General features: G+C 42.4%; 1 protein-coding gene across 2 annotated transcripts in view; it reads left to right on the forward strand.

Annotated features, from left to right (window-relative positions):
* Positions 1-24,882, forward strand: part of NKAIN2 (sodium/potassium transporting ATPase interacting 2) — an 817,962-nt gene that overhangs the window by 661,765 nt on the left and 131,315 nt on the right. For both annotated transcript variants that reach the window (XM_030556223.1, XM_030556222.1), the window contains exon 4: positions 16,741-16,941. In XM_030556223.1, the coding sequence (XP_030412083.1) occupies positions 16,741-16,941 (201 nt within the window). The remainder of the gene's footprint in view (positions 1-16,740; positions 16,942-24,882) is intronic.

Here is a 24,882-nt window from a genome sequence, read left to right on the forward strand (position 1 = left end):
CCAAATATATTATTTTAGTTTACATTTTTTAATTATTTGTTTTAATTAATTTAATTTTAATTCAATGACCTAAGTCTATTACTGGCTCTGGTAATCTAATACCACACCTATCAGTTTCCTAGCTCTGTATGTTATTTCTTCTGTGTGACACACTAAGTTCTCCATGTCATATAGCTGATTACAGTATTCATGTGGTGATGAATATTAGGCTTGCAAAAGAGTGGTTGCTTTTATTTATTATGGGGCAGATTCTGCCACCCTTGTATTTTGTAGTCCCTTATTCTCCAAGTAGTCCCCTGCATTTCACTGTGATTATTGTGATGGGGCAAGGCCAGATGGCTACAGTAAAATAGTGAGGAACAGGTATGTTACCCCCAGGCTGAACAAATCCCTGGTACCATGGTAACCAAATGGCAGTTGCTCCAGGTTAATCAAGACATCTAGGGCCAATTAATATCTTTCTAGAAGGCAGTGGAGATAGCTACATTGATTGGGACACCTGAAGCCAATCAAGGGCTGGCTGGAACTAGTTAAAAGCCTCCCAGTTAGTCAGTGAGATATGCATGTGAGGAGCTGGGAGCAAGAGATACAAGGTGTGGGTGTGCTGCTGGAGGACTGAGGAGTACAAGCATTATCAGACACCAGGAGGAAGGTCCTGTGGTGAGGATAAAAAAGGTGTTTGGAGGAGGCCATGGGAAAGTAGCCCAGGGAGTTGTAGGTGTCATGCAGCTGTTACAGGAGGCACTATAGACAGATGCAATCCACAGGACCTGGGCTGGAACCCAGAGTAGAGGGCGGGCCCGGATTCCCCCCAAACCTCCCAGCTCCTGATCAGACACAAGAGAAGTTGACCCAGACTGTGGGTTCCACCAGAGGGGAAGATCACTGAGATGAGCAAATCCGCCAATAAGCACAGGACCCACCAAGGTAGAGGAGGAACTTAGTCACACTATGCACAGAACAAGTCAATATGTGGAAAGATAACAGAATCTTACCCTCTGCACCAGTTCCTCAGCTGGTGCAAACTGGAATTGTTTCATTGGCTTTAGTGGACATGTTCTGATTTAAACCAGCAGAGGATTGGTTTGAAGCATTGGCCTTCTAAATCCAGGGTTGTGAGTTCAATCTTTGAGGGGGACATTTAGGGATCTGGGGCAAAAATCTGCCTGAGAATTGGTCCTGCTTTGAGCAAGGGGTTGGACTAGATGACCTCTTGAGGTCCCTTCCAACCATGATAGTCTATGATTCTATGTCAGGATCTGGCTCACTGGGTTAATTGCATTCCTTAATATGTACTTTTGAAAATTAATGGAAAATGTACACACACTGTATGCAATATCATGTGTTACATGCTTTAAGCTGACAATGAATTATCATAGTCTCAGGCGGTTAGAGAGTATTAAAGTGTCCATAAATATTTGTTTGGGGTTGTCATGCATTAGCCACAACTCAAAAGATTATTATAATTTGCTAATGTCAGCTTCTTTGAGGTCATATTTATGTCTCCTATGAACTTTTGGGTTTTTTTTTTCAAACATATGCTTTAGTCTTTGTGAATGGTGCCGACAGTGAAGGCGGAATTGTGAATCTCACTTTGTTGTGAAAACATTTCAAATGTTTTTCCAAATTTAACCAGAAAAGCACACAAATGCAGGAAGCAGCCAATATATACGTCCTCCTTATTTCACACTGCCGTCTAAAATATGCTTGTATCTTAAATCCATAGTCAGATGAGAGTGAAGACTCAAATAGTAGATAAATCAAATTACTTTTAATAAAACTAAAGCTGTGATCATTACTAAGTGACATAGTATAGCACCACACAAAGAAAGATCAGTTTCACTTACTGTTAAATTAATTACTGCATGTAAAGTGAAATGAGTTTGATATATCAAGTCTCAATATAGCCTTCGGCACTGTGCTAAACTTCAACACCTTCAAGGACAAGAATAAACTTTTTGTGGACTAAAGTTTGTCAGAGTCATTTAACATATCCTAACAACTATTGCCTTGTTGATTTAAAAAATAAAATAAACCTTTTAAAAAGCAACCTGAAGAAGATAGTTATACTTTTCAGAATTTATAGAGTAGGTATAACTGTGTCTCTAGCCTCTGTTTGTCAGAATCTGGGAATGGGCGACAGGGGATGGATCACTTGATGATTACCTGCTCTATTCATTCTCTCTGGGGCACCTGACATTGGCCACTGTCAGAAGACAGGAAATTGGGATAGATGGACCTTTGGTCTGACCCAGCATGCCTGTTCTTACATTCTTATGTTATGTTCCTATCCACATCTTCATGGTCAACAACCTGATCAGAGTTATTCTGGGTTCCATTCTACTTATCCATCCTTATAATGATTTCTCAGTATGACCTGCCCCCCTACAGCTCATTCCCAGCTCATAAAATAGGTTTGGTGGCAGGATATGTCAGAAATATGTGCAAAGGAAGGAATGAGAATACTTGGCAGAGGTAGATGAGGCTGGCAGAATGAAAAACAGTATTAGCTCCTGTAGCAGGACTGCTTCTTACTATGAATCCCGCCTTGTTACATACCCTCCTCTTTTTGAACCTTGTCCATACCAGTGTAAGTTCTATTGGAGAGCACCACTCCAGCTGAAACTTACAAGTGGTTGAAATTGTTCTAAAACAATTAGATCCATGACTAGATTGTCTCTGGATTCAGACACAGGGCAGCTAGGTCTCGCAACCTCTGGGTTGCTATATGAGATCAGGCTCCTCGTGGACATGGCTCTGTGTGGAATTGATGCTGTTATGCTTCAGCCATGAACCTCTGCCAATCTAAGCTGCTTTCCGTGTGCGGTACAAACTTGACTGCATCACTCAAGTTTCTATAAGCAATTTTAGCCTTTCTAGTCAGAAATGACATCACTCTGGAGTCTTCCCAGCCAGCAGCTCAGGCAACCTGCCCAAAGATGCAGAGAAAGGCCTCAGAAACATCTTCCAGGCCCAACTCTGCCAGTGCCAGGCTTAGCCTGCCCTGTCCCAATCATGCCAGAGATTCTGGGCCCATCTGCCCTGTTGCTGCAGAAACTGCTCCTGCTGCTGACATTAGGACTCCTGCCACTGCTGCTGGGTGACCAGCTGTACCTCCTGCTGCTTTTGTTGGCTTTGCAAAAGCAGCAGGAGAAAGATCTGAGTTTTTTGCTGCTGCTGTACTAATAGGCAGATAATTTCCTCCATCTCGTCTTATGGTTACCTCTTCTATCTCAACTCTCCTCCTTGGTTGGAGTGCGGTTTGGGATCCTCTGACTATGCCAATTTGTAACAGACTTGCTGTTACTGAGCAGCCTCTCCTGGCCAGGGTTGTCCCTGCAAGCTCCCTACCTCTGATTTTCCTCTTGTTCAGGACCTTCAAGAAATAAGAGGCTTTCTCTGGTTAACAATACCCTTGCCTTGGGGTAGTTTAATAGCAGAACCAGTTTACAACAACCTAGGGTGACCATCTTTTCAAAAGAGAAAAGCTGGCCCCTCTCCTTGCCCCCCACTCCTCTTCCCCCAAGGCCACACCCTTGGTCAGGCTAGAAGCCAGAGCCGGGCCATGGTAAGAGCTACCCAAGGATCTCAGGCTGCTGTGGAGTGCACTGGACCCTCTACCTGCCCTGAGGGTGGTGGGATGGGGTGCCAATGTCCTTGTTGGAAAGGAGAGTCCAGGTTCCCTGGGTGGCTTTTATTATTGCCTGGCTCTGGCTTCTGACCTACTCAGGGGATGGGGCCTTGACTGGGAGAGGAGGTACAGGGTGTGGGGTCCTGTTGCAAGGTGGGACTAAGGCCCACCTCAGCCCCCACCACCACCACTAGGAAGAGGCTGGTGCCACCCCTGAGTCTCAGGCAAGCATGGAGTGGTGCTCTAGGGAATCCGGGACAAATGCTGTACCAGAGTCATTCAGTCTGGGGCTAGGACTTAAAATCTGCATTTCTGGACTGTCCCACCCAATTTGGGACAGGTGGTCACCCTGCAACAACCCAGAGTCCCAAACTAAAGTCTCTTCCAACAAGACACAGTCCATAGTTAGCTCTGGCATTTTCTCTCACCTTCGGGGCTCTTCTAAGCCTACTTAAGGAGCTCCTTGAAGGGAAAAATGAAGGCAGCATGCTGCAGAGCCACACCTGGTGCACAGAGGTGCTGCAGGACTGGCAATGCCCATTTATAATTTTATTGGAAATTAGAAAAAAAAAATATCCGTCAGTTTACAATTACACATTTTTAACAGCATTTAATAATATTAAAACCGTGTATTCCACTCTGCTGAGCAGACAGAGAATGAGTTCCATGACAAAACTCTTGATTAGTTGGTTTTTTTCCATGAATATTATTTGTTAACCCAGACAGCTCACTATTGAGCATAACTCCTCTCTAACAAACTTAAGAATTAGGGTTAGATTGTGCGTTTAGGTTCAGCCCCTAAGTAGATCCTTGCTTTGAAGGGTAGTAATTTGCTACTGTCCAATATGGCAGCAAGTGACAACAACTCTCTACTGGTTCAGTTGAGTTGTCAGCAAGTGTAGGAGATGGTCTTGCCTGCATGGGGAGTTATCCTGGAATAGCTATTCCTGTTCCATTATTTCTGATTAACTCCATGTGTGGATGCTCCTATTCCATAATAAATCATCACATTCCAAATTAGCTTAATCCACACTGGAAGGAATAACAGCATCCACAGGTAGTTAATCAGAAATGGCTAATCTGCTTTACATTAACACCCTACTTTATTCTGGATTAAAATTTCATGTGTAGACAAGCCCTAAGGCTCCACCGGTTCTCCATCCCCTCTACCCACCCACTCCTGGGGCAGTGGGAATAAGCTGGGACACAGAACTTCTTTACTTCTACTTGTTCAGACCCATGGTCCAAGCAAGCTATATAAGGCCTAAGAGGAGTCCTTGCTCCTTCTTACTGCTTTGTGCTCATGTGTAGTCCAAATTTCAGTCTAGTACTTTGTCTCAAACTTTGCCTTACCCCTATTGGGAGCCCTAAAGACCTGGACTTCTCCGTTCTCCTTGTGCCACTCTAACCAGTGCAAAGGGGCCATAAAGCAGGCAGACCTCACCAAATATCCATATATTCCCATACATGGGGAGAATTTCCAGGTGGTGGAGAGCTGTAATAGCAGCTCTGTGATGCTCCTTTGCAGCCCACCAGTACTGGATGCATAGTTGGAGATAAAATTTTATGTTGGGCTAAAACTAGAACTCTGGATTAGATAGAGCTAATCAAACAGAGTTCTTTTGGCATGGTGTAGAAATAATATTTTAGCCAATATAGCAAATCAATCACTCTAGAAGGGGAAGATTTTAAAATATTTTCTTTTGGGTCTCAATGTTTTTTTTTCCTGGGCTTAGACTTTTCCATCAGCAGCCTTAGCAGCCAACTAGCTTTGTCCCGGTTGGTAGAGGAAGCTAGATCCAATCTTTTGGATGTTGTCCAAATATAATAAATCTATGTCCTTAGTGTTTTATTTAGAATTAGGAGGTTATTTCTGTTTGTCTCAACAAATTCTAAGCACTATTGGTCTACATATTTGCCTGAATAAACCAAGACAAGAAATATAGTGACTATCTTGAAAATAAAGTACAGCTAAAATGTTTTAAAAGCCTTTCTACACTGCACATGAGAAACATTAATACTACTATAAGCCAGTGGACTCACACAAGTTTAATTATTAGTAAACAGCCAACACCCTGAATGTCTTTCCAAAATGAAGAGAAACATGTGAAAGAGATGAAAGAGAAGACTGAATGTAGAAAGGTTCTGAAATCCATTGTTAGTTGTAAGACTTTGACGTAGGAAGAACGATGGTGAAGACTAGGAGCATTGGATGGTGTCCTGATTCTTTCTTTGTTAAGTGCTGTTCTCATTTAAGAAATAATAAATGCACAAAGCCCAATTATCAGTCTAAATTAGGCCACTCGGTTTTACCTTTTCACACTGAAACAGGAACATAGCTCCCTAAAATAGGTATCTGGACACCCTAGTAGCTGATTTGAGCATCCAAATGTAGAACTTGGTACCTTAAGTAAGGTGTCCAAGTTTGAAAATACTTCTCCGCAGAATTTACAGTATCTTATATTTTGCTACTGATGAGCTAAGGAAATACCAAAGGACAAAGGTTCTATCCTGAAGTCATGTACGGGGTGTCAATCATGAGTAATTCCATTTAAATCAGTGGTGTTATACCAGGATAAAACTTGTATGAGTAAAATCAGGCCCACTGTACAGCTGCATCAACAAAACTTCTAGGTTCCCATAGTGCAAATTGTGAGATATTACAGTATTTCCTTGTGATATTTTTTAGTGGGGAACTATGCAGATCATTTGCCAAGGATATTGCTAAGCCTATATATAAGTGGAACTCTCCCACAGTAATAGTCGTGCTTCTTGACTGATGGCACTGAATATGCTGAAGCTTAATCTTTTTATGAGTTTTCCTTGAACAGACCAGAAATCTTAGCCATGTTGAATGTACTTGTTCCACTAAAAGGTAGAACTAAGATGTTAGTTGAGATTGCACGAATCATAGCTCAGAAGACTTCAGGACAGCATGGATGGGAGTGGCCAAAACATTAGTATTCTGCTGTACAAAGTGACAAAACCATTCAGTGTTCTGAAATTTTGGAGGATTTTGTAATTTCTTTAGCAGTTTCAAAGGGGCTCAGTCATCCCCATATTTCTTAATATCTTTTCATGTGATTTAGTGGGCTCCTTGGAAGAATTCCATCCCTAGAACTCACTTTAGATGAATTTGGGGACTTAACACATTGGTGAAACATACTGATGAACATGCTTCTGTTGTCTCCCTTTATCAATGAGCAATTAGATGGCCATGCAATGGTCCTGATTCTTCTCTCTTGCACTAATGAAAATCAGAAATAATAACATTGAAAATAACACATTTATACTCATATAAAACTGGTTGTGTAAGAGGAGATTCAGGGCCAGTATGTTATAGTTATCTGACCCCCAAATATCAAAGAAATCAAATCAAATATAAAATATACTAATAATAAATACCAAATCAAAGAAAGAGACCCAAAGATCCACGTGCAAGAGAAAGGAGTGACAGAGATCAATGAGTATGCAACAGGAGAAACGAGAGTGTGCAATTAGAAATCCATGATGTCTATACAGGAGTAAGGCAATGGTGTCATGATATAGTTACTGTATATGAATGTGAAACTTTTTGCTGTGATTACTTCATTCTTATATATTTCTGATTAATAACATTCACAGTTCCAATTTTAAAAATTTAAATCAGTCATATTCCATAAAAAATACAACCCATTGAATTTCTGTCCACATTACTAATTTTGAGACACTCAAGGACGACAGAAAGGTCTGCCTATGGGAACAGATGCCAGGCTGCTTTACATTGTTTTGCCCCACTGGTGAATGCAGATGTTTCTTTCGAGAGAAAAAGGTCTGCTTGCATGATGAAAATGATACTGCCCGATGAGAACTAGAAGAAGTGAGAAAGTGAGATAACAGGAGAAAAAACTGCCGGAGAGGCCTCTGTGCATCCAAAACACCCAGAACTATAGAAGCTTTTAGAGGTTGATTTTTATCAGTGAAACTGCATGTGATAAGTCAGTCTCCAAGCAGCCTGCTCTTGATTGTGTATGTTTGAAAAATGAAACAAGTGGGGTTGCGCTGCTGTATTTGACAAAACTTGTACTGAAACATTGCAGGCTTGCACAGATTTTCAGCAATTCCGAATTAGAACAATGAAAGCATCTGATTTCCCATGACATGCTGACCAGATTAACTGAAGCTGATACAGGGAGGTAGAAATTATGTCTCCCTGTACCAGCAAACTTTGTTGCTCCCTATGAGGGAGCTGCCCTGAGGTACAACTACATGCTGCCTTCTTTTGAGGTTTTTTCTAGAATGAGCTGCTCTAACCAGTGCCAGAATTCCATAGGGGAACCATTGTAATAAAAAAGTTGACTCACTATAACCCCTGGCCATCTCTGTCTACGTGTTGGCCTTTTACTGTGCCCTAGTGCAAGAGCGATGTTGACCGTTTTCTGACAATGCAATGTACTCCCTTGGTGGACAGTCTACTGCAGGGACCTTTCACTAATGTCATCTTCAGCATAAATTGTTATGCACTGCGGGGTTAATCTAGAGCCCAATGTCTTAAACTAGTCACATAACTGTCAATGATCAGTATGGTTTAGAGAAAACTAAGATAAACTGAAATGATAATTTCATAGACAGATTCATCTCAAAAACGTCTGAGTTTATAATGTCTCTCTGGAATCTCCAGACTATAGTTTTGTTATGTAATCCTCCCATGTCCACATCAAATATCTTTTGTCATTTCAAGAATAATAACAAACATACCTTTCCAAATAGTCTTTCCCAGTTTCTCTTTCTTGGTGCATAAACAAAATCTAATTTAATTTTCCTTAACAGGTTTTGTAAATATCACCAGGATTTACAAAAGCTTCACAGTAATCGTCAATAAAGCTTGTACAGATGTATTTATGTCTATAAGAGGAAGCAACTGTTTGATGAATTAGGATAATAAAATCTTCCTTGACATACAGGCTGTGAACAGTGCCATATTGGCATGTCCGGGATGTATCAACATTCCTGTTAAGTTCCACAGCTTCAAGTCTTATCAGGCTACCTCTCAGCATTTCTCTGAATAACATCTGAACCACAGATGTTGAAAAGAACACAAACAGGAAATACACAAAAGGATATAAAAATCTCTTCCTGTTTCTGTAGACTTTTTCTATGTCCACTAAAACTATATTCAAACAGTGTGCATAGTAACATGTGTAAATAGCAAGAGGAGTTTTTCATGAAGAATTCTCAGTCTCCTGCATAATGGATGTTCTTCTTCGAGTGCTTGCTCATATCCATTCCAGTTAGGTGTGCGCGTGCCGTGTGCACGTTCGTCGGAAGAATTTTACACTAGTAACACTCGGTGGGTCGGCAGGGTGTCCCCTGGAGTGGCGCCGCTATGGTGCCGGATATATACCTCTGCTGACCCATCTGCCCCTCAGTTCCTTCTTACCGCCCGTGTCGGTTGTTGGAACAGTGGAGCGTGGCTTAGCTGTCCTCCACTTCCCTAGCTTTTCGCTCGTTTGTAATCGTTATTGTGTATATAGTTCAATATTCTATATTTCTAGTTAGTTTTATTAGTTCTTTGTAGTAATTATTGTATATAGTTAAGAGGGTTCGGGGATTAGCCCCTTCCCCTCACCCGGTACCAGGGCCCATGCCCGGTTCACCAGGCTTCAAACCGTGGTCAGCCTGTGATAGGCCAATGCCCACAGGAGACCTGCACGACTCCTGTCTCAATCCTCCCCCCTTTGTCAAGAGGCGATACAGCTATGGGACTTTTGCATAGACCTGGTAGCGTCCTTTCTCCCAGGAGTCCGGAACACTCTGGCAGATCAACTGAGCAGATCCTTCCTGTCTCACGAGTGGTCCATCCGTCCGGACATTCTCCATTCTGTATTCCGGAAGTGGGGGTTCCCCACATAGACCTCTTTGCCTCCCAAGAGAACAGGAAATGCCATGTGTTCTGCTCCCTGCAAGGTCACTCCCCGGGCTCCCTCTCGGATGCATTCCTAATCCCGTGGAAGAGGCACCTATTTTATGCCTTCCCACCCTTTCCTCTCGTCTGCAGAGTCCTACTCAAGCTCGCAGGGACAGAGCCCAACTAATCCTGATCGCTCCAGCATGGCCGAGACAGCATTGGTACACTCTGTTGCTCGACCTCTCTCTGGCAGACCCGATCCCCCTGCCGCTATGCCCGGACCTCATAACACAGGACTTTGTCAGGCTTCACCACCTGGACCTGCAGTCCCTTCATCTGACAGTGTGGCTGCTGTCTGGTTGAGCCAATCGGAGTTGCGTTGTTCCACCTCAGTTCAACAGCTGCTGCTGGGCAGCAGAAAGCCTTTCACGCGGACGACATATCTCGCCAAGTGGAAGCGCTTCTCCAACTGGTGCGCTCAGCGTAACTTTATCCCCGAAAGTGTATCGGTCCCCATTATCTTGGACTATTTATGGTCTCTCAGGGAGCAGAACCTGGCGATCTCTTCTATAAGGGTGCATCTCGCAGCTATTTCCGCTTTCCACCCTGGGGAAACTGACAGTTCAATCTTTTCTCACCCCATAGTTTCCAGATTCCTCAAAGGCTTGGAGCGGCTGTACCCTCAGGTCAAGCGCCCGACCCCTATCTGGGATCTGAACCTGGCGTTGGTTAGGCTTATGGGTCCCCCCTTTGAGCATTCAGCCACATTCTCGCTGCTGTACCTTTCCTGGAAGACAGCCTTTGTCGTCACCATCACCTCGGCTAGATGAGTCTTGGAACTTCGAGCTTTAACCACGGATCCCCCGTATATGGTATTCCACAAGGACAAGGTACAGCTGCGACCACACCCGGCATTCCTTCCTAAGGTAGTCTCTGCCTTCCATGTTAATCAAGACATCTTTCTACCAGTCTTTTTCCCGAAACCGCACTCATCGCGTCGGGAACAACAACTGCATACCTTGGATGTCCGCAGGGCTCTCGCCTTTTATATCGAGAGGACCAAACCCTTCTGACGCTCACCTCAGCTCTTTGTAGCTGTCGCAGAGCGCATGAAGGGCATGCCAGTCTCTTCCCAACAAATTTCGTCTTGGGTGACATCTTGTATCCGGACATGCTATGACTTGGCTCACATTCTGACTGGCCATCTCACCGCCCATTCTACTCGGGCTCAAGCCTCATCTGCCGCTTTCCTGGCCCATGTTCCCATCCAGGAAATATGTCACGTGGCTACCTGGTCTTCCATCCACACCTTCGCCTCACACTACGCACTGGTCCAGCAGTCCAGAGACGATGCAGCCTTTGGCTCCGTGGTCTTACATTCCGCAATGTCTCACTCCGACCCCACCACCTAGGTAAGGCTTGGGAATCACCTAACTGGAATGGATATGAGCAAGCAGTCGAAGAAGAAAAGACGGTTACTCACCTTTGTAACTGTTGTTCTTCGAGATGTGTTGCTCATATCCATTCCAAACCCGCCCTCCTTCCCCACTGTCAGAGTAGCCGGCAAGAAGGAACTGAGGAGCGGACGGGCCGGCAGGGGTATATATCCGGCACCATAGTGGCGCCACTACAGGGGGTGCCCTGCCGACGCACCGAGTGTTGCTAGGGTAAAAATCTTCCGACGAACGTGCACGTGGCATGCGCACACCTAACTGGAATGGATATGAGCAACACATCTCGAAGAACAACAGTTACAAAGGTGAGTAACCGTCTTTCAGTGATGGATGCATCCATCCTCAAACTGACATACACAGTTCTTCAAAGAAATTCCAGAGCTCACCAGTTTTGTCATTAGAACCTTTCACACATTACAGTGATCCTTTGCCACCCACCAACTGTGGATACTAGTCTCATCTGCCTGTAGATGGAATGACATACACTTAAGGGCCTGATCCTCAGCTGGCGTAAATTGTCAAAGGCTCATTGGACTTGAAACCCATGTGGCTATGATAATTTACATCAGCTGCAGATCTGCCCCTTAGTCTTACTTTGTACATTGGTTTAGTAACTAGTTCACTTTGTATTGTGGGAGACATAATGGATTCTGGGGATAATTCTGAGCCCACTTATGTCAGTTTTATATGGTAATTCCCTTCAATTCAATAGAGTTACACCTGTAACTCCTCTTACAACAGTTAGAGATCAAAATCAGGCCTATTGAATACAGATTTGTGTTGGGACATGTGGATGTGTTTTCTGAACCCCGGATCCCATTTGGCTTATCACCTCTTTTTGCTTCTTAAAATAAATTTATCTTAGTTGTTGACTCAGTTTTGCAGTTCTAAAATCTTATTGATATTCAGCACTTTTAGCACCTTCCACTCAAAGTTGGGGTTCTGTTTTGGTTTTGTGAAACAAATTATAATTACTAAAGTCTTCCAACACTTCTCTCTGGTAGGTATCACCCCCATTTTATAGAAGAGGAAAACAAACAATGCAGAAGTTCAGTGTTTTGCTCAGGGTCCCAAAGCAAGTCTTTGACAGAGCCAGAAGGTAAACCCAGTTCTGCTCACACCCACTGTGGTGTTCTGCACTTGGTCAAGCTTTCTTTTTTCTATTTTTACTGATGGCCCCAAAAAGTCTGTCCTTGTCTGACGCAATTTTATTTCATACTAATCACAGCTTTCAAATAAAATGCCAAAAACTATTATTTTGAAAAAAAACTGTTAAGTGTAATAGAGAATCATTCCTGTGAAACTTAAGGGGATAGGTTTAGCAATGGAAGAAGGTTGGAATGTGCAATGTTTTATTTGTATATGAAATCATGCAAATTTTAATGTGTAATTATATTATCTATGCCCTTTGGAATTTTACTTGCACTTCTCATTTATAAGTCTGCGGATCAATGCAGCCAGGTGTAAGTGAACGTAATTCGATTGAAGTCAATGGAGTTGTGTGCACATACACAAGGGTTGAATTTTGCCCCTCTATGACCAGCCCCTCTTACTCTTTTTTTTAAACTTCCAGCTTTACACACAGTAAAAAATTATTCCATATCTGTTTCTTGATTTTTTTGTATTATTTTTCAGAGTTCATTTTGCACTTCTCATTTTTATTTTCTTAAAAATTTTGGTTGATCAAGATACTTCTGAGTTCACTGTGTGCTATAAAATAGAACAAAACAATTAATCCTATTCATTTTTACTGCTGCTCTGATAAGAGAGTAGAAAGGTTAAGAATTTCCCAGGGTAGCTCCAGTGACTTAAAGAGGAAAAACTCTTCCAACAAAATGTGATGAAATTTGATTCCACTTATACCAGTATAAATCCATTAATTTTACTTCAGCAGAGATATTGGTGGGGTGAGATCTTCACCCTTGTTCCAGACTCTTTATGCCAGGTAGGGGGGACTTCCAATTTTATTGTGAGGAAAAGGCAATCAAAAAACTATTACTCAGGCAGATGTTCTGCGCACATAAAGACGATTCATCATGCCAGATGTTGTTTTATAATGCTTGGGACAGCTGACGTACTGAGAAAAATTGGTTTCCTTTTGGAGTAATTTTTATATAAAATGTTAGGATTCTCTACTTCATTATAAACCTCTACCTCGATACAACGCTGTCCTCGGGAGCCAAAACATCTTACTGTGTTATAGGTGAAATCACGTTATATCGAACTTGATTTGATCTGCCGGAGCGCACAGCCTCTCCCCCCCAGAATGCTGCTTTACCGCGCTATATCCGAATTCATGTTATATCGGGTGGCTTTATAAAGGGATAGAGGTGTATTACTTTTGCCTCTGTTGTTTCTTTATTCAAATATTCCCCCCACACTAGATTTTATTTAATACTTTTATACACTAGAATTACAACTTTGATACACTAGATTTACACTAAAATACACTAGATTTTCAACTCTATGGGTGGAAACATGTGGGTATGTCTACACTGTAGCTAGGAAGGCGCTTCCTGGTGTGGGTAGACAGATGCATGCTAACTGTGCTCCCATTAGCATACTAAAAATAGCAGGGTAGCCAGAGTAGTGTGGGTGGTAGTTTGGGCTAGCCTCCTAAATACAAACCTGCCCAGACTCCCTGGGTACATACTTGGGCAATGAGCCTGAGCTGCTGTCCATGCTACCCCAGCTACACTAGTGCACTATTTTTAGTGCACTAGTTCAAGCAGAGCTAGTGCATCTATCTACCAGTGCTGTGAAACATGCTCCCAGGTGCAATATAGATGTACAGTATCTTTGTCTTGTACATCTCTATTTCCAGTGCATCATCCTCATTATACATGCTTAACATATGTGCAAAATAAGGATAGCTTTCGTTGCTGTGAGTGTTCTTAGTGTTATGAAGTTTGTCTTAAAATGTCTTCCAGGTTGAACCACAGTATTCAGTTCATTGGACCTATAGAGTCATAGAATATCAGGGTTGGAAGGGACCTCGGGAGATCATCTAGCCAACCCCCTGCTCAATGCAGGACCGGGTCTGAATATATCTAGCTTTGGCAGCTTTGACTATTTGCCCAAATGTTCACATGGGGCCTGATTATCCAAACACTTGCCACTGGGCATCGAAGTTACTATTTCGAGTAGCCCCATTCACATTAATAGCACTAGCCATATCTGCAAGAGCTTTATGGGATTTCATGGTATTTATTGATTGCAAAAATATTTACAGCTGGCCCTGTTAACTGATAGTTGAGTGGATACATGCAGATTAATAATTGATTTTAAGACATACTCAGCAGCAACATCACTGTGTCTTAGGGCAGGACTGCAATTTTTAAAAAATTATTCAGCAGCACGATGGTGGCAAATGCAAACCCAGATTAATCTATCAATCATGAAATTATGCAAAAATTCTCTGGATTGAATTACCTTTGGTTGAGTTAATACAAACAAGGAGCCTGTAACTTAAATGCAATTGGAAAATGAGTATTTTTGAGGGAAGGGGAAAATATACACAGTATCTGCAGAATGGGGTGATTATATTCAATTCATGTTGGTAAATCTAGTTAAATAGTTACTTTGAAATCTTCGAGGGTCTTAAATATTAATGTTATCAACAAGCTGAAAAAATGTAAATTACTCTGGATGACTTGTAGGAGAGGTTGATTCTGAAAAGATGTTTCTAATGGCAGTTTTTCTTTGCATGACTGAGCACATGTGCAGATTGACACTTTACACAAAGATTACATTTATAAAGGTTACTAAATGGTTAATCAATTGTTATGAAGTCCAGCAGCCAGTAGGTTGCTTATAATAATCTATAACACCTTTGATTGATATCCTTACCAATACGATTCCTGGCTGTGATATGTTTATTACATCTAATAGTCATGTATTGACCCATTATAAACTGTTTATAAACGTAGCCTTAAACTGTGACTGACTAAATATTCCTTGACACCATCTGGGGTGTACCAGCTGTGAGGAACTCACAGGATGTCTTCCTGCCTGCCTTTCTGACTCTAGCTATGTCCCATTGCCTTTGGACAAGGCAATGGATAGTAGCTGCTTCCTTGAAAATTAATACAAACTTAAAGGGCTGAGACTATAAATCACAAAAGAATTCAGAAGTGGAATCCATTGCTACATATAACAGGCAAATCCTGTCTTCCCCTTCTTCCATGACTGCAGAGGGTCCCCGATGCAGTGCAACTGGTGTGATTCTGCTTCACGAGTGGGTAGGAAAGGATATAGGGAGAACTTGCACTGGGACTGCACTCCCTCAATTCCATGAAAACCAGCTCCTGGGATCTACCTTGTAGATCCTGGAGGATCAGGACAGGGATGGACTGGAAGGAGCTGGGATGGGGTTGTGGATCTGCCATTATGCATGTCCATCAGCCATTGTGGCTTCCATTTCAGCATAGGCACAGTAGTGTAAGGAGAAACTATATCCTCAGGGCTACAGTAGCAGCCTGGAGCAAAGCTTGTGTTGGAAAATGACTTATCTCCATTTCCCATATGACCAACACCCTCATGCCAACTCCCAATTACTTGAGTGTGCTACAGGGGACAAGCTTTCTCCAATTTTCAGGAGTAAATGAAGTTCTTTTACTGCTCTTGCCTTCTTTATGCCTACTGTGAGATGTCTAGATGAAGCAATTGGGGTGATATTAGCACTGACATACCCAGGAACACCTCAGTGCCAGCTGCAAAGGAGGTTACAAAAATATCCTGATCCTGGCACGTACATTCTGCTTCACCAGATAGTCATGTGAGGTCTCTAATAGACACTTATGTCACACTGAGTCTAATAATAGCTGCAAAGTATACATATGAATGATGTTTAAGGAGTCGTGTGTATGTACTGAAAATATGTTTTTAAGTTTGTCACCAGCCAAAGATAAAAACAGGTTTCTTCCATACAGTATGTAAGCTGTTTCTTTCTCTATCAAAATATAAATTAAGCATTGTGAGCCAACATAGTGGAAGTCCCTGTTGCATAGAGATTCAACTGGAAAGGAGCACACAGGGAAAAACAAGCTATGGGGTTATTTGGCTGTGTGCAAAGACTGAACTGGGGCGGGGGGGCATATGTGGGAGGTAGAGAGGGCACTCTCTTGTTCTGCACCTAGGAACTAATCTGGCAGTACCATTACATTCATGAAAACAGGATAACAACCAGCCCTGGTTGAAACACTGCAGAAGACATTTGGAGTGCAATAATCATCTTTACCTAGAACATTAACATGTTACACTTTCTAAAGACTAAGCTTATTATACTTTAGTTTTATATGTAGCTTTTTGTTTGTTTTATCCTTACTCATTACCTCTGAAATTTTGATCTCTGATAATAAACTTATGATTGCTTTTACTAGAAATATATCTCAGTGCTGCAGTATTAAGTGCTGAGTCTGAGCTGAACCAAATAAGTTGGTGTTACATTGTCCCCTTGGGGACAACAGAACTGATATTTCTGTGAGTGTTCAGTGAAGTAAGGGCTGGACGCTACAGGGGAATGCTTACAAGGGAATACCCCCTCAGGGACTAGGGTACACCTATTGTTCACCTGCAAGGCTATGCAAGGACTAGCATAGCCCAGAGAAGACTGCTTGGGTGGCTAACAGAGCTGACACCCAGTTAAGTGCAAGCAAATCTGCTTCTTGCTGGGCCAGGAAAGTAATAAGGCGACTCAAAATCATGGGTACCCCAAGACCCATCAAAGTACCCTTCCAGAATTATAGCCTTTCCTTTTTCTTTTGCAGGAAACGGATCTTATTCTGACCTTTAATATCTCAATGCACCGTTCTTGGTGGATGGAGAATGGCCCAGGCTGTACAGTGACATCTGTGACTCCAGCCCCAGAATGGGCACCGGAGGATCATCGTTACATCACTGTCTCAGGGTGTTTGCTTGAATACCAGTATATAGAAGTGGCTCACAGTTCCCTTCAGATCTTCCTTGCAGTAAGTGTTCACAATCAACCTCTCTTCCAGCACTTTTTCTAGAATTTATCTTATAGAGAAGGCTGACCTGCCTCATCAGTCCAAAACTGGGACTTCTTATGGTCCATCTAACACTCAGAAAAAAAATTATTTTTAGCTACCTATATTTTTGTAAACTCATCCTCCAAAATGGCTGTTCTTGCTGAAATTTTTGGGTGAAAAATAAGATTGAAGTAGAGAGCAAGCATGGAAAATTTCTGCCAAGACATAAAGGCTGTGAAATTCTCACTCTATTGACATTAACAGGCAAAATTCCCATGAATAGCTCAGCTGTTTGATCATTGACCTGCTAAACCCAGGGTTGTGAGTTCAGTTCTTGAGGGGACCATTTAGGGAACTGGGGTAAAAAAAACTGCCTGGGGATTTGTCCTGCTTTGAGCAGGAGGTGGGACTAAATGACTTTCTGAGGCCTTTTCCAATGCTGATATTCACTGGGACCAGGTCTTCATCTTTAAAGTGTGACAAAGTTATAAGCAACTGAAAATGGGCTTATAATGTAAAGTGTTCAACAACTTTTAACTATAGATGATGATGCTGCTAGCTCTTCCTATAATAATAGTTTGTTTCTATTGCAGCAGTGTTTAGAGACTATGATTGAGTCCCCATTGAGTTTAACATGTACAAATGGGTAAAACAAAGACAGTACCTGCTCAAGCAAGGTCACAGTCTTAAATTATGACAAGATGCAACTTGTGGATTAACAGACAAATAGGCTTGAGGTGGAGAGGACAAAGTAATAATGAAGACAGGTGTATTTGCATAAATATATAATCACAGGATAGTGTTCAGGCCCAGCGTCTGTACCTCAGGCTCATCTCAACTCAATTTTGTTGATAATGAGTGATGAGCAAAAGAACAAAGAAAAAATATAGTTCAATGGAGGTTCTGTTCCCATTCAGAAAAACATGGTGTGTTGTACGTCAGATCTTTTAGGGGTGGCAATGTCTGAACACAGCTGTATTTCTAGATAAGGCCTCCCTTTTCATGCCACAGAAAAAGTACAGAATGACAATGTGTTGAAATCCCAGCATACTTTAGCCATGGTTAGGCCTTTTATTACTGCTTTAGTTACCAGAGCTGTAGTTATTATAGGTAGCCATTCACAAAGCAAAAATTGGGATCAGTTTTCCAAACCATCATATTGGGTTGCATAATACATAGTTTAAATGTTTTCTTATAAATAATAACCACTGTTCTGCATGTAAATATGGTTTCAGTAATAGAACCACTGGGTGAACACAACACAAAGTTAGACAAGCAGAGTTTTCTTCTCTTTTCAACAAACTAATCTCTAAGTCTCTGCCGAGATTTATCCCTGGTTACTGGAAAGAAGTTAATCTTTCCTTCCAATTCTCTTTTATGGGCACTTAAGTGGATTTTGGACTTTAACTGTAAAATCATAAATTACAACCTATAAATTGTTTACTTGTTTAAATTTGTTTTTGTTTTTTTTCCCCTGCGTTCCTGGCCAGTATCAGGTTAATGTTGATCTTAGCTTTTCAGGGACAGTAGCATCACTGGTTGCTCTTGAAGGGGTTTCTGGCAGATAAATGTCTCAAAAAGGAGTAGGAAATAATTCTGATTGGAGCCGGGGGGAAAGTAACTTAAAGGATTTACTGGTATGCCAGAGTCCTGAGCAGGGACGTGGCCTCAACCAGAAGAGGTGGGGCCTTTCGTGATTTAAAGGCCCTGGGGCTCCGGTGTCTGGGAGACCCAGGGCCTTTAAATCACCCCGGAGCAGCGGCACCATGGCTCGGACAGTGATTTAAAGGTCCCAGGGCTCCCTGCAGTTGCAGGAACATTGGGCCCTTTAAATTCCCACCTGAGCCTGTCTGCAGGAGCCCCGGGGAGGCTCCAGCCACTGCGGGGAGCCCTGGGCCCTTTAAAGTGCCGCCAGAGCTCCGGCAGTGGGGCTTGGGCGGTGCTTTAAAAGGCCTGGAGCTCACCACAGGGGCCAGAGCCCTGGGCCCTTTAAATCACCGCTGGAGAAGCCGGTCCAGTCCGGCACGGCATACTGGACTGTACCGGCTTACTTTCACTTCTGAGTGGAGCTGACTTTTATGATTCTTTGAAAGTGACATAACATATTCAGCAACAAAAAGTCCTGTAGCACCTTTTAGACTAACAGAAGTATTGGAGCATAAGCTTTCATGGGTGACATCTGTCAAAGTGGGTATTCACCACAAAAGCTTATTCTCCAATACTTCTGTTAGTCCATAAGGTGCCACAGGACTCTTTGTCGCTTTTTACAGATCCAGACTAACACAGCTACCCTGCTGATACATAACATATTCAGTGCATTTTCTATGACTTTTTACTAGGCTTATTTTTTCCAGAGTAATGCACATCGGAAAAAATAACCCCAACTATACATACAATATGATGGGGGCTAATTTAGCTACAAGAAGTCAGGAAAAAGATCTTGGAGTCATCGTGGATAGTTCTCTGAAGATGTCCACACAGTGTGCAGAGGTGGTCAAAAAAGCAAACAGGATGTTAGGAATCATTAAAAAGGGGATAGAGAATAAGACTGAGAATATATTATTGCCCTGATATAAATCCATGATATGCCCACATCTCGAATACTGTGTACAGATGTGGTCTCCTCACCTCAAAAAAGATATTCTAGCACTAGAAAAGGGTCAGAAAAGGGCAACTAAAATGATTAGGGGTTTGGAGAGGGTCCCATACGAGGAAAGATTAAAGAGGCTAGGACTCTTCAGCTTGGAAAAGAGGAGACTGGGAGGGATATGGTAGAGGTATATAAAATCATGAGTGATGTGGAGAAAGTGGATAAGGAAAAGTTATTTACTTATTCCTATAATACAAGAACTAGGGGTCACCAAATGAAATTAATAGGCAGCAGGTTTAAACAAATACAAGGAAGTTCTTCTTCACGCAGTGCATAGTTAACCTGTGGAACTCCTTGCCTGAGGAGGTTGTGAAGGCTAGGATTATAACAGCGTTTAAAAGAGAACTGGATAAATTCATGGTGGTTAAGTCCATAAATGGCTATTAGCTAGGATGGGTTAGGAATTGTGTCCCGAGCCTCTGTTTGTCAGAGGATGGAGATGGATGACAGGAGAGAGATCGCTTGATCATTGCCTGTTAGGTCCACTCCCTCTGAGGCACCTGGCATTGGCCACTGTCGGTAGACAAATACTGGGCTAGATGGACCTTTGGTCTGACCCGGTACGGCCATTTTTATGTTCTTATGTTAGGCTTGCAAAGTGTGCAGCTAAAGAAAGTTGTGCAGTTCATATGTGTATGACTTGGTGAAAAGAGTACTTAAGATACATTATGCATAGGCGGAAGTGAGAGCTCTTGGCCCCATCCTTTTACACATTAAATAGAGGGGTTTAGAGGGAACTATTGTATTTTAACAAAAGGAAGCTCTGCTGATGCATTAGAAGAACTCCATAGCACTTAAGGTTCCCAGAGGAAGAGATCTCTCCTGAGAACTTCCTAAACTGTGCTGGACAAAGTGTTTTGGTGGCCTCTAGCCAAATAGTGCCAGATTATGGAATTTATATGTGCTATTACAAATATTATGTGAGTCATCTGTAATTATACATTCTGAAGAGTGTTGTTTATAGATCATTTTTTCTTTTTCACACCTAAAATACCTTGAGAACATTAAAGAGTCTGACCTACACTCTTAAAAGTCAAGAGATTCAACCCTGTGCAGAGGACCAGCCCCAGGCCTGGGCACTACTTATATCCCACATACCTTCAAACTAGGTCTTAAGAATAGCACTGGGGGACTTAAGTGATGCCCAGATCTTGTGCTGGGCAGATCTTCCACAGAGGATAGGATTTCATTCAGTACAAATAAACATCAAGGCCTATTTCCTAACATACAGCTGGTAACTTTGAAGAAGTAACAGAACTATTCTGATTAATGTTGTTTGCAATATTCTGAGCTACTGAAAGAAAGTAGCCTTGTGAAAACCTCCAAATTAGGAACAGTTGTCAGAAAGTTACCAAATGCAAGGATCTTCCTTCATAGAACAAGGGCTATCCTCATTTTTGTATTGGGTGCTTATCTACCGTGGTGTTAGAAATGCTTAAGATAGTCACTTTGTGCCCATTTGTAGTTGCCTGATAGCCATGTTGATTTTTTTATTACTTTTTTTGCTCAGCTGTTGATTGATTTTATGTTGACAGATGTTGCTCTTGAAAGGAGCACTTGTGATTTCACCTGGATATTGTGGAGGTCTCATGAACTTGCTGTGCTTGGCTTGCCTCTCTGAAACTATGCAGTCTCAAAGATCCCAATGCCACACCTATTGTGCTTGTCAGCTTTTCTTCAGTGCTTCATTGAAAATAAAAGAAATCAGAAGCTAAGCCTCAATTGTCAGCTGTGTTTCTGGTTTGGTTCTTTTCAAGCCAAGTTTGGCCTAAATTTTATCACTTTCTTTCTGTGCTGTTCATCATCTCACTTCTCCACCTCCCCAACACTCTCACTCCCACTCCCAACCCCACACCCAGTCATATGAAAAGAAAGAAAGGAATCTATTTCATTTTTAGTTCTGCAGCCTGCAGCGCTGCAAAGTAAACATTTTTCAGGCACCACCTGCACCATGCAGCTGTACTTAGCAGAGCAGAACTGCTAAGGATGTGATTTGTTCTGTTTAGTATGAAGCCCTGAACTTTGGGAAAATATGTGAGGGAGAAATTTCTACAAAACCATCCCACACGTTCCCTGTTAATACTGCCGTTGAAACTGCTAACTTGGAACCTTAGCTTCATTATGTCTCACAAAGCAATAGAGTTTTTATTGAAGTAGAGTGTCCACTAACTGCTATCAGTGAGGTATTTTGGTATGTTACTCAGCTTTTACTCACTACTTACTCAGACAAACTCTACTTACAAGTGTGAGAGGGGGCGAGGCTTCGCGCCTGGCAGTTGTGGTCCATGGTGGCAGGCCCATCTAGTGGTTATGGGGCTAGGGAACCCAGACCTTCCCACTCCACTGGGTTCTGACCCATAGGCCCTCTGAAGCACTGTAATGCAGGAGTCCACTACCTGAGATCCAGCTAATGTTCTCCCCTGGGCCTCTTCAGACTGCTCTGCCTCTTGCCTTGGGTATGTCATGGTGATGGTTGTTCCTGGCTACCTGATCCATGGATTTCAGCAAGGTAGGGAGCCTTGACTCTGTGCAGCCAACCTCCACCTAGGAGTGCCTTCTTGGCCTAATGCCTCTGTAGCAGTGAGTGCTGTTGGGGCGAGGCTGCCCTGGTGTTTTCCTCCATCCTTAACTCTCCAGTATATGGTTTATCCACCCCATCACAAGAAGTTATGCCAATTTACACTACTTGAGAATCTGGCCCAACTACTAAGTAGAACACTAAGTAAAAACAGAGTAAAATATGGAAAGATTCAACCTGATATTTTCAAAATACCATCTACTTGTGAAATATTTACTTTTTACATGGTTCCATTGACTTTCTCTGAAATGCAAGTACTCTATTTGGTAGAGATTTTTGCATTATTTGTCTCTTTCTTTTGTTCTTCCTCAACTCCATTATCTGTCTGCTTCTGCAATTATGAGCAACTTCTTGGAGAGTTCTGCTTGTAGAGCTTTCAGCCACCTCCCATTTACCACATGGTCCTTAGCAACTCTTTGGTTTGGTTCCTATTTGTCTATTCATCTGTGTTGGTTTCATGGTCAGCAAACATGTAGTGGGATGATAAATGATTCAGTCTTTCTCTGACTCCTCTGTATGACCAGACTGAGCTACTGTGGTGATGGAGTAGCTTAGACACTCAGCGTGCTCCATACTTTAAATAAAATGTCCTCATTCACTTAATGGCTATTGATTTTGGCCCTGTATATCAGAGTCATCATTTCATGTTCAGACCTCCTGAGTTATCGGGGATGAATATAATTAAATTACAAACTAATCTCTGGAGATGGTTGTCCCAGGTAAAGGATGAGGTCATTGGTGGAAATACAGTGTGAGGATGTCTGGTTTACTACTGGTCTGTGGATTAGATCACTGCTGTGGATATTATCCACAGACGATATACTGGGTGAGATCTTTAGCCCCATTGACTTCAATGGGAGTTATGCCATTTACTTCAATGGAGCCAGGGTTTCACCCACTGCATGGGCACTGGCTGTGCTTACTTTCCCACTTTGGGCAACAGCATAACCTGTGGCAAGGTTTTTTCTTCACCTCAGCACTTCTCCCTCAGGCAGTGGGGGGCCTGGAGTAAATCAGTCTGACTCTTGAGGGTTTTTCTCTTATCTCTGGTTTTATTTTTTCTTACTTATATGGTGGGCCCCAGGGTGGGTTCAAGAAGTTTTCTTAAGCAAAACAAACAAACAAAAAACCCAAACCCCCACACACAATGAAAACAGAAATACTTTCCCCTGACCCTCTCTTGAGCGCTACCTTGCTATGCTGGCGTCTAGTTGCCAGTACTTCACCAAGCAGGTGTTAACTTAGTTTCTTTCCCTATAGTGAAGGAAGACAGACTTCCACCCAGAGAAGCCTTTCCTTCCTGCCGCCACTACCCCTGCTGCAGCTTGTATCTCTTCACTCTCTTTCTCACTCTCACCAGAAGAGGGGTTTTTTTAAAGGTCACTGGCAGCACTTAAATGGCCTCAGGTGTTTCCAGTTAACCTGAGGTAACCGTTTTTTTCAGCTCATAGCAAACAGGCCTTCACCATTCTAGGGTTGATACGTCTGCCCTCCTCCAGTCTCTCAGATCTGCCAGGATTGACTTTGTCATAGATCGAATCCTGACCTGGAGGTTCACATTCTGAAACGAATTCAGCCTTTATTCCATTTGAGTCTTGTGCCTCTCTGCTAATACGAACAAGAGTGACCACATGGATGGTGATTCTTAGATTGTGGACAGCTGTCCACTCTAATTGAATCAATACCACCATCTAATTTACTTATTTTAAGAGGAGATCAAAGGTTATATATATAGCATTATTCATTAGCTGAACTATCTCCTCTCTTTCCTATAAAGTCAGTGACTGCAAAGCATGAGTTTCTGACTATCTCCAAGAAACATGTGGAACAATAAAGTCCAATCAGAATTTGAAATATAAGTTTAAAGATGTGTGAGTATTTCACTTGCTGTGACAGTCTGGGCCCTGTTGGATAGTGCCCTCTTCCGGCTGGCCTCCAGCTTGCTCTAGCTGAGCCAGCACCCTCCCTGCGGGAATTCTGCCTTGAACCTTCCTATCTAGTTCAGGAAAGGTAGTTTCCAGCAGGGTCAGTTGTTGTGGTTTCTTTGTTTATTTCAAGTCTCCTGAACAAACAAGAGCAAAACTTCCCCAAGTCTGTCACTCAACTACCCACCCACCCCAGAAATTCCTCAACCCAAAATTTGTGCCTCTTACCTCAGAGCCTTTTGATAATAGGACTTCCCACAGTCTCCCTTCTGTCCATTTTTTGTTTCCGGAAGCAGTTCCTCCCAGCAATTGCTTCAGCCTCTGGCAGGTATTGCAGCTCCTCCTCTCCTTTTCCTGCTCCTCCTTTTATGAAGATCAGCCAGTTAAATTGCAAGTCTTTTCCCAATGAGTGAGGCTAATCAGCCAGCTGCTTGCCTCTGACCTCAGTCAAACGGCATCCGTTATACCTGCAAACCTACATACAAATATCAGATCTCTTGCATTAAATATAACTTGTCCAGAAACTGGGGCAAATTCAGATATAGAGAAGGCTAGCACTCCCACTTTTGACTTCATTGGGAATTGTATGCATTTAGGCCCTGATCCAGCAAAGCAGGTAAGCACGTGCTTAAGTCCCACTGAGATTAATAGAATTCAATCATGTGCTTAACGGTAAGCATGTGCATAATTGTTTTGCTAAACCAGAGCCTTAAAGCGCATCTGAATTTGTTTAAAGAGGAAGAATGTTTTTGTAGTTAAGGCACTGG

Source organism: Gopherus evgoodei, chromosome 3 (genome assembly GCF_007399415.2).
Source record: "Gopherus evgoodei ecotype Sinaloan lineage chromosome 3, rGopEvg1_v1.p, whole genome shotgun sequence".
NCBI lineage: Eukaryota > Metazoa > Chordata > Testudines > Testudinidae > Gopherus > Gopherus evgoodei.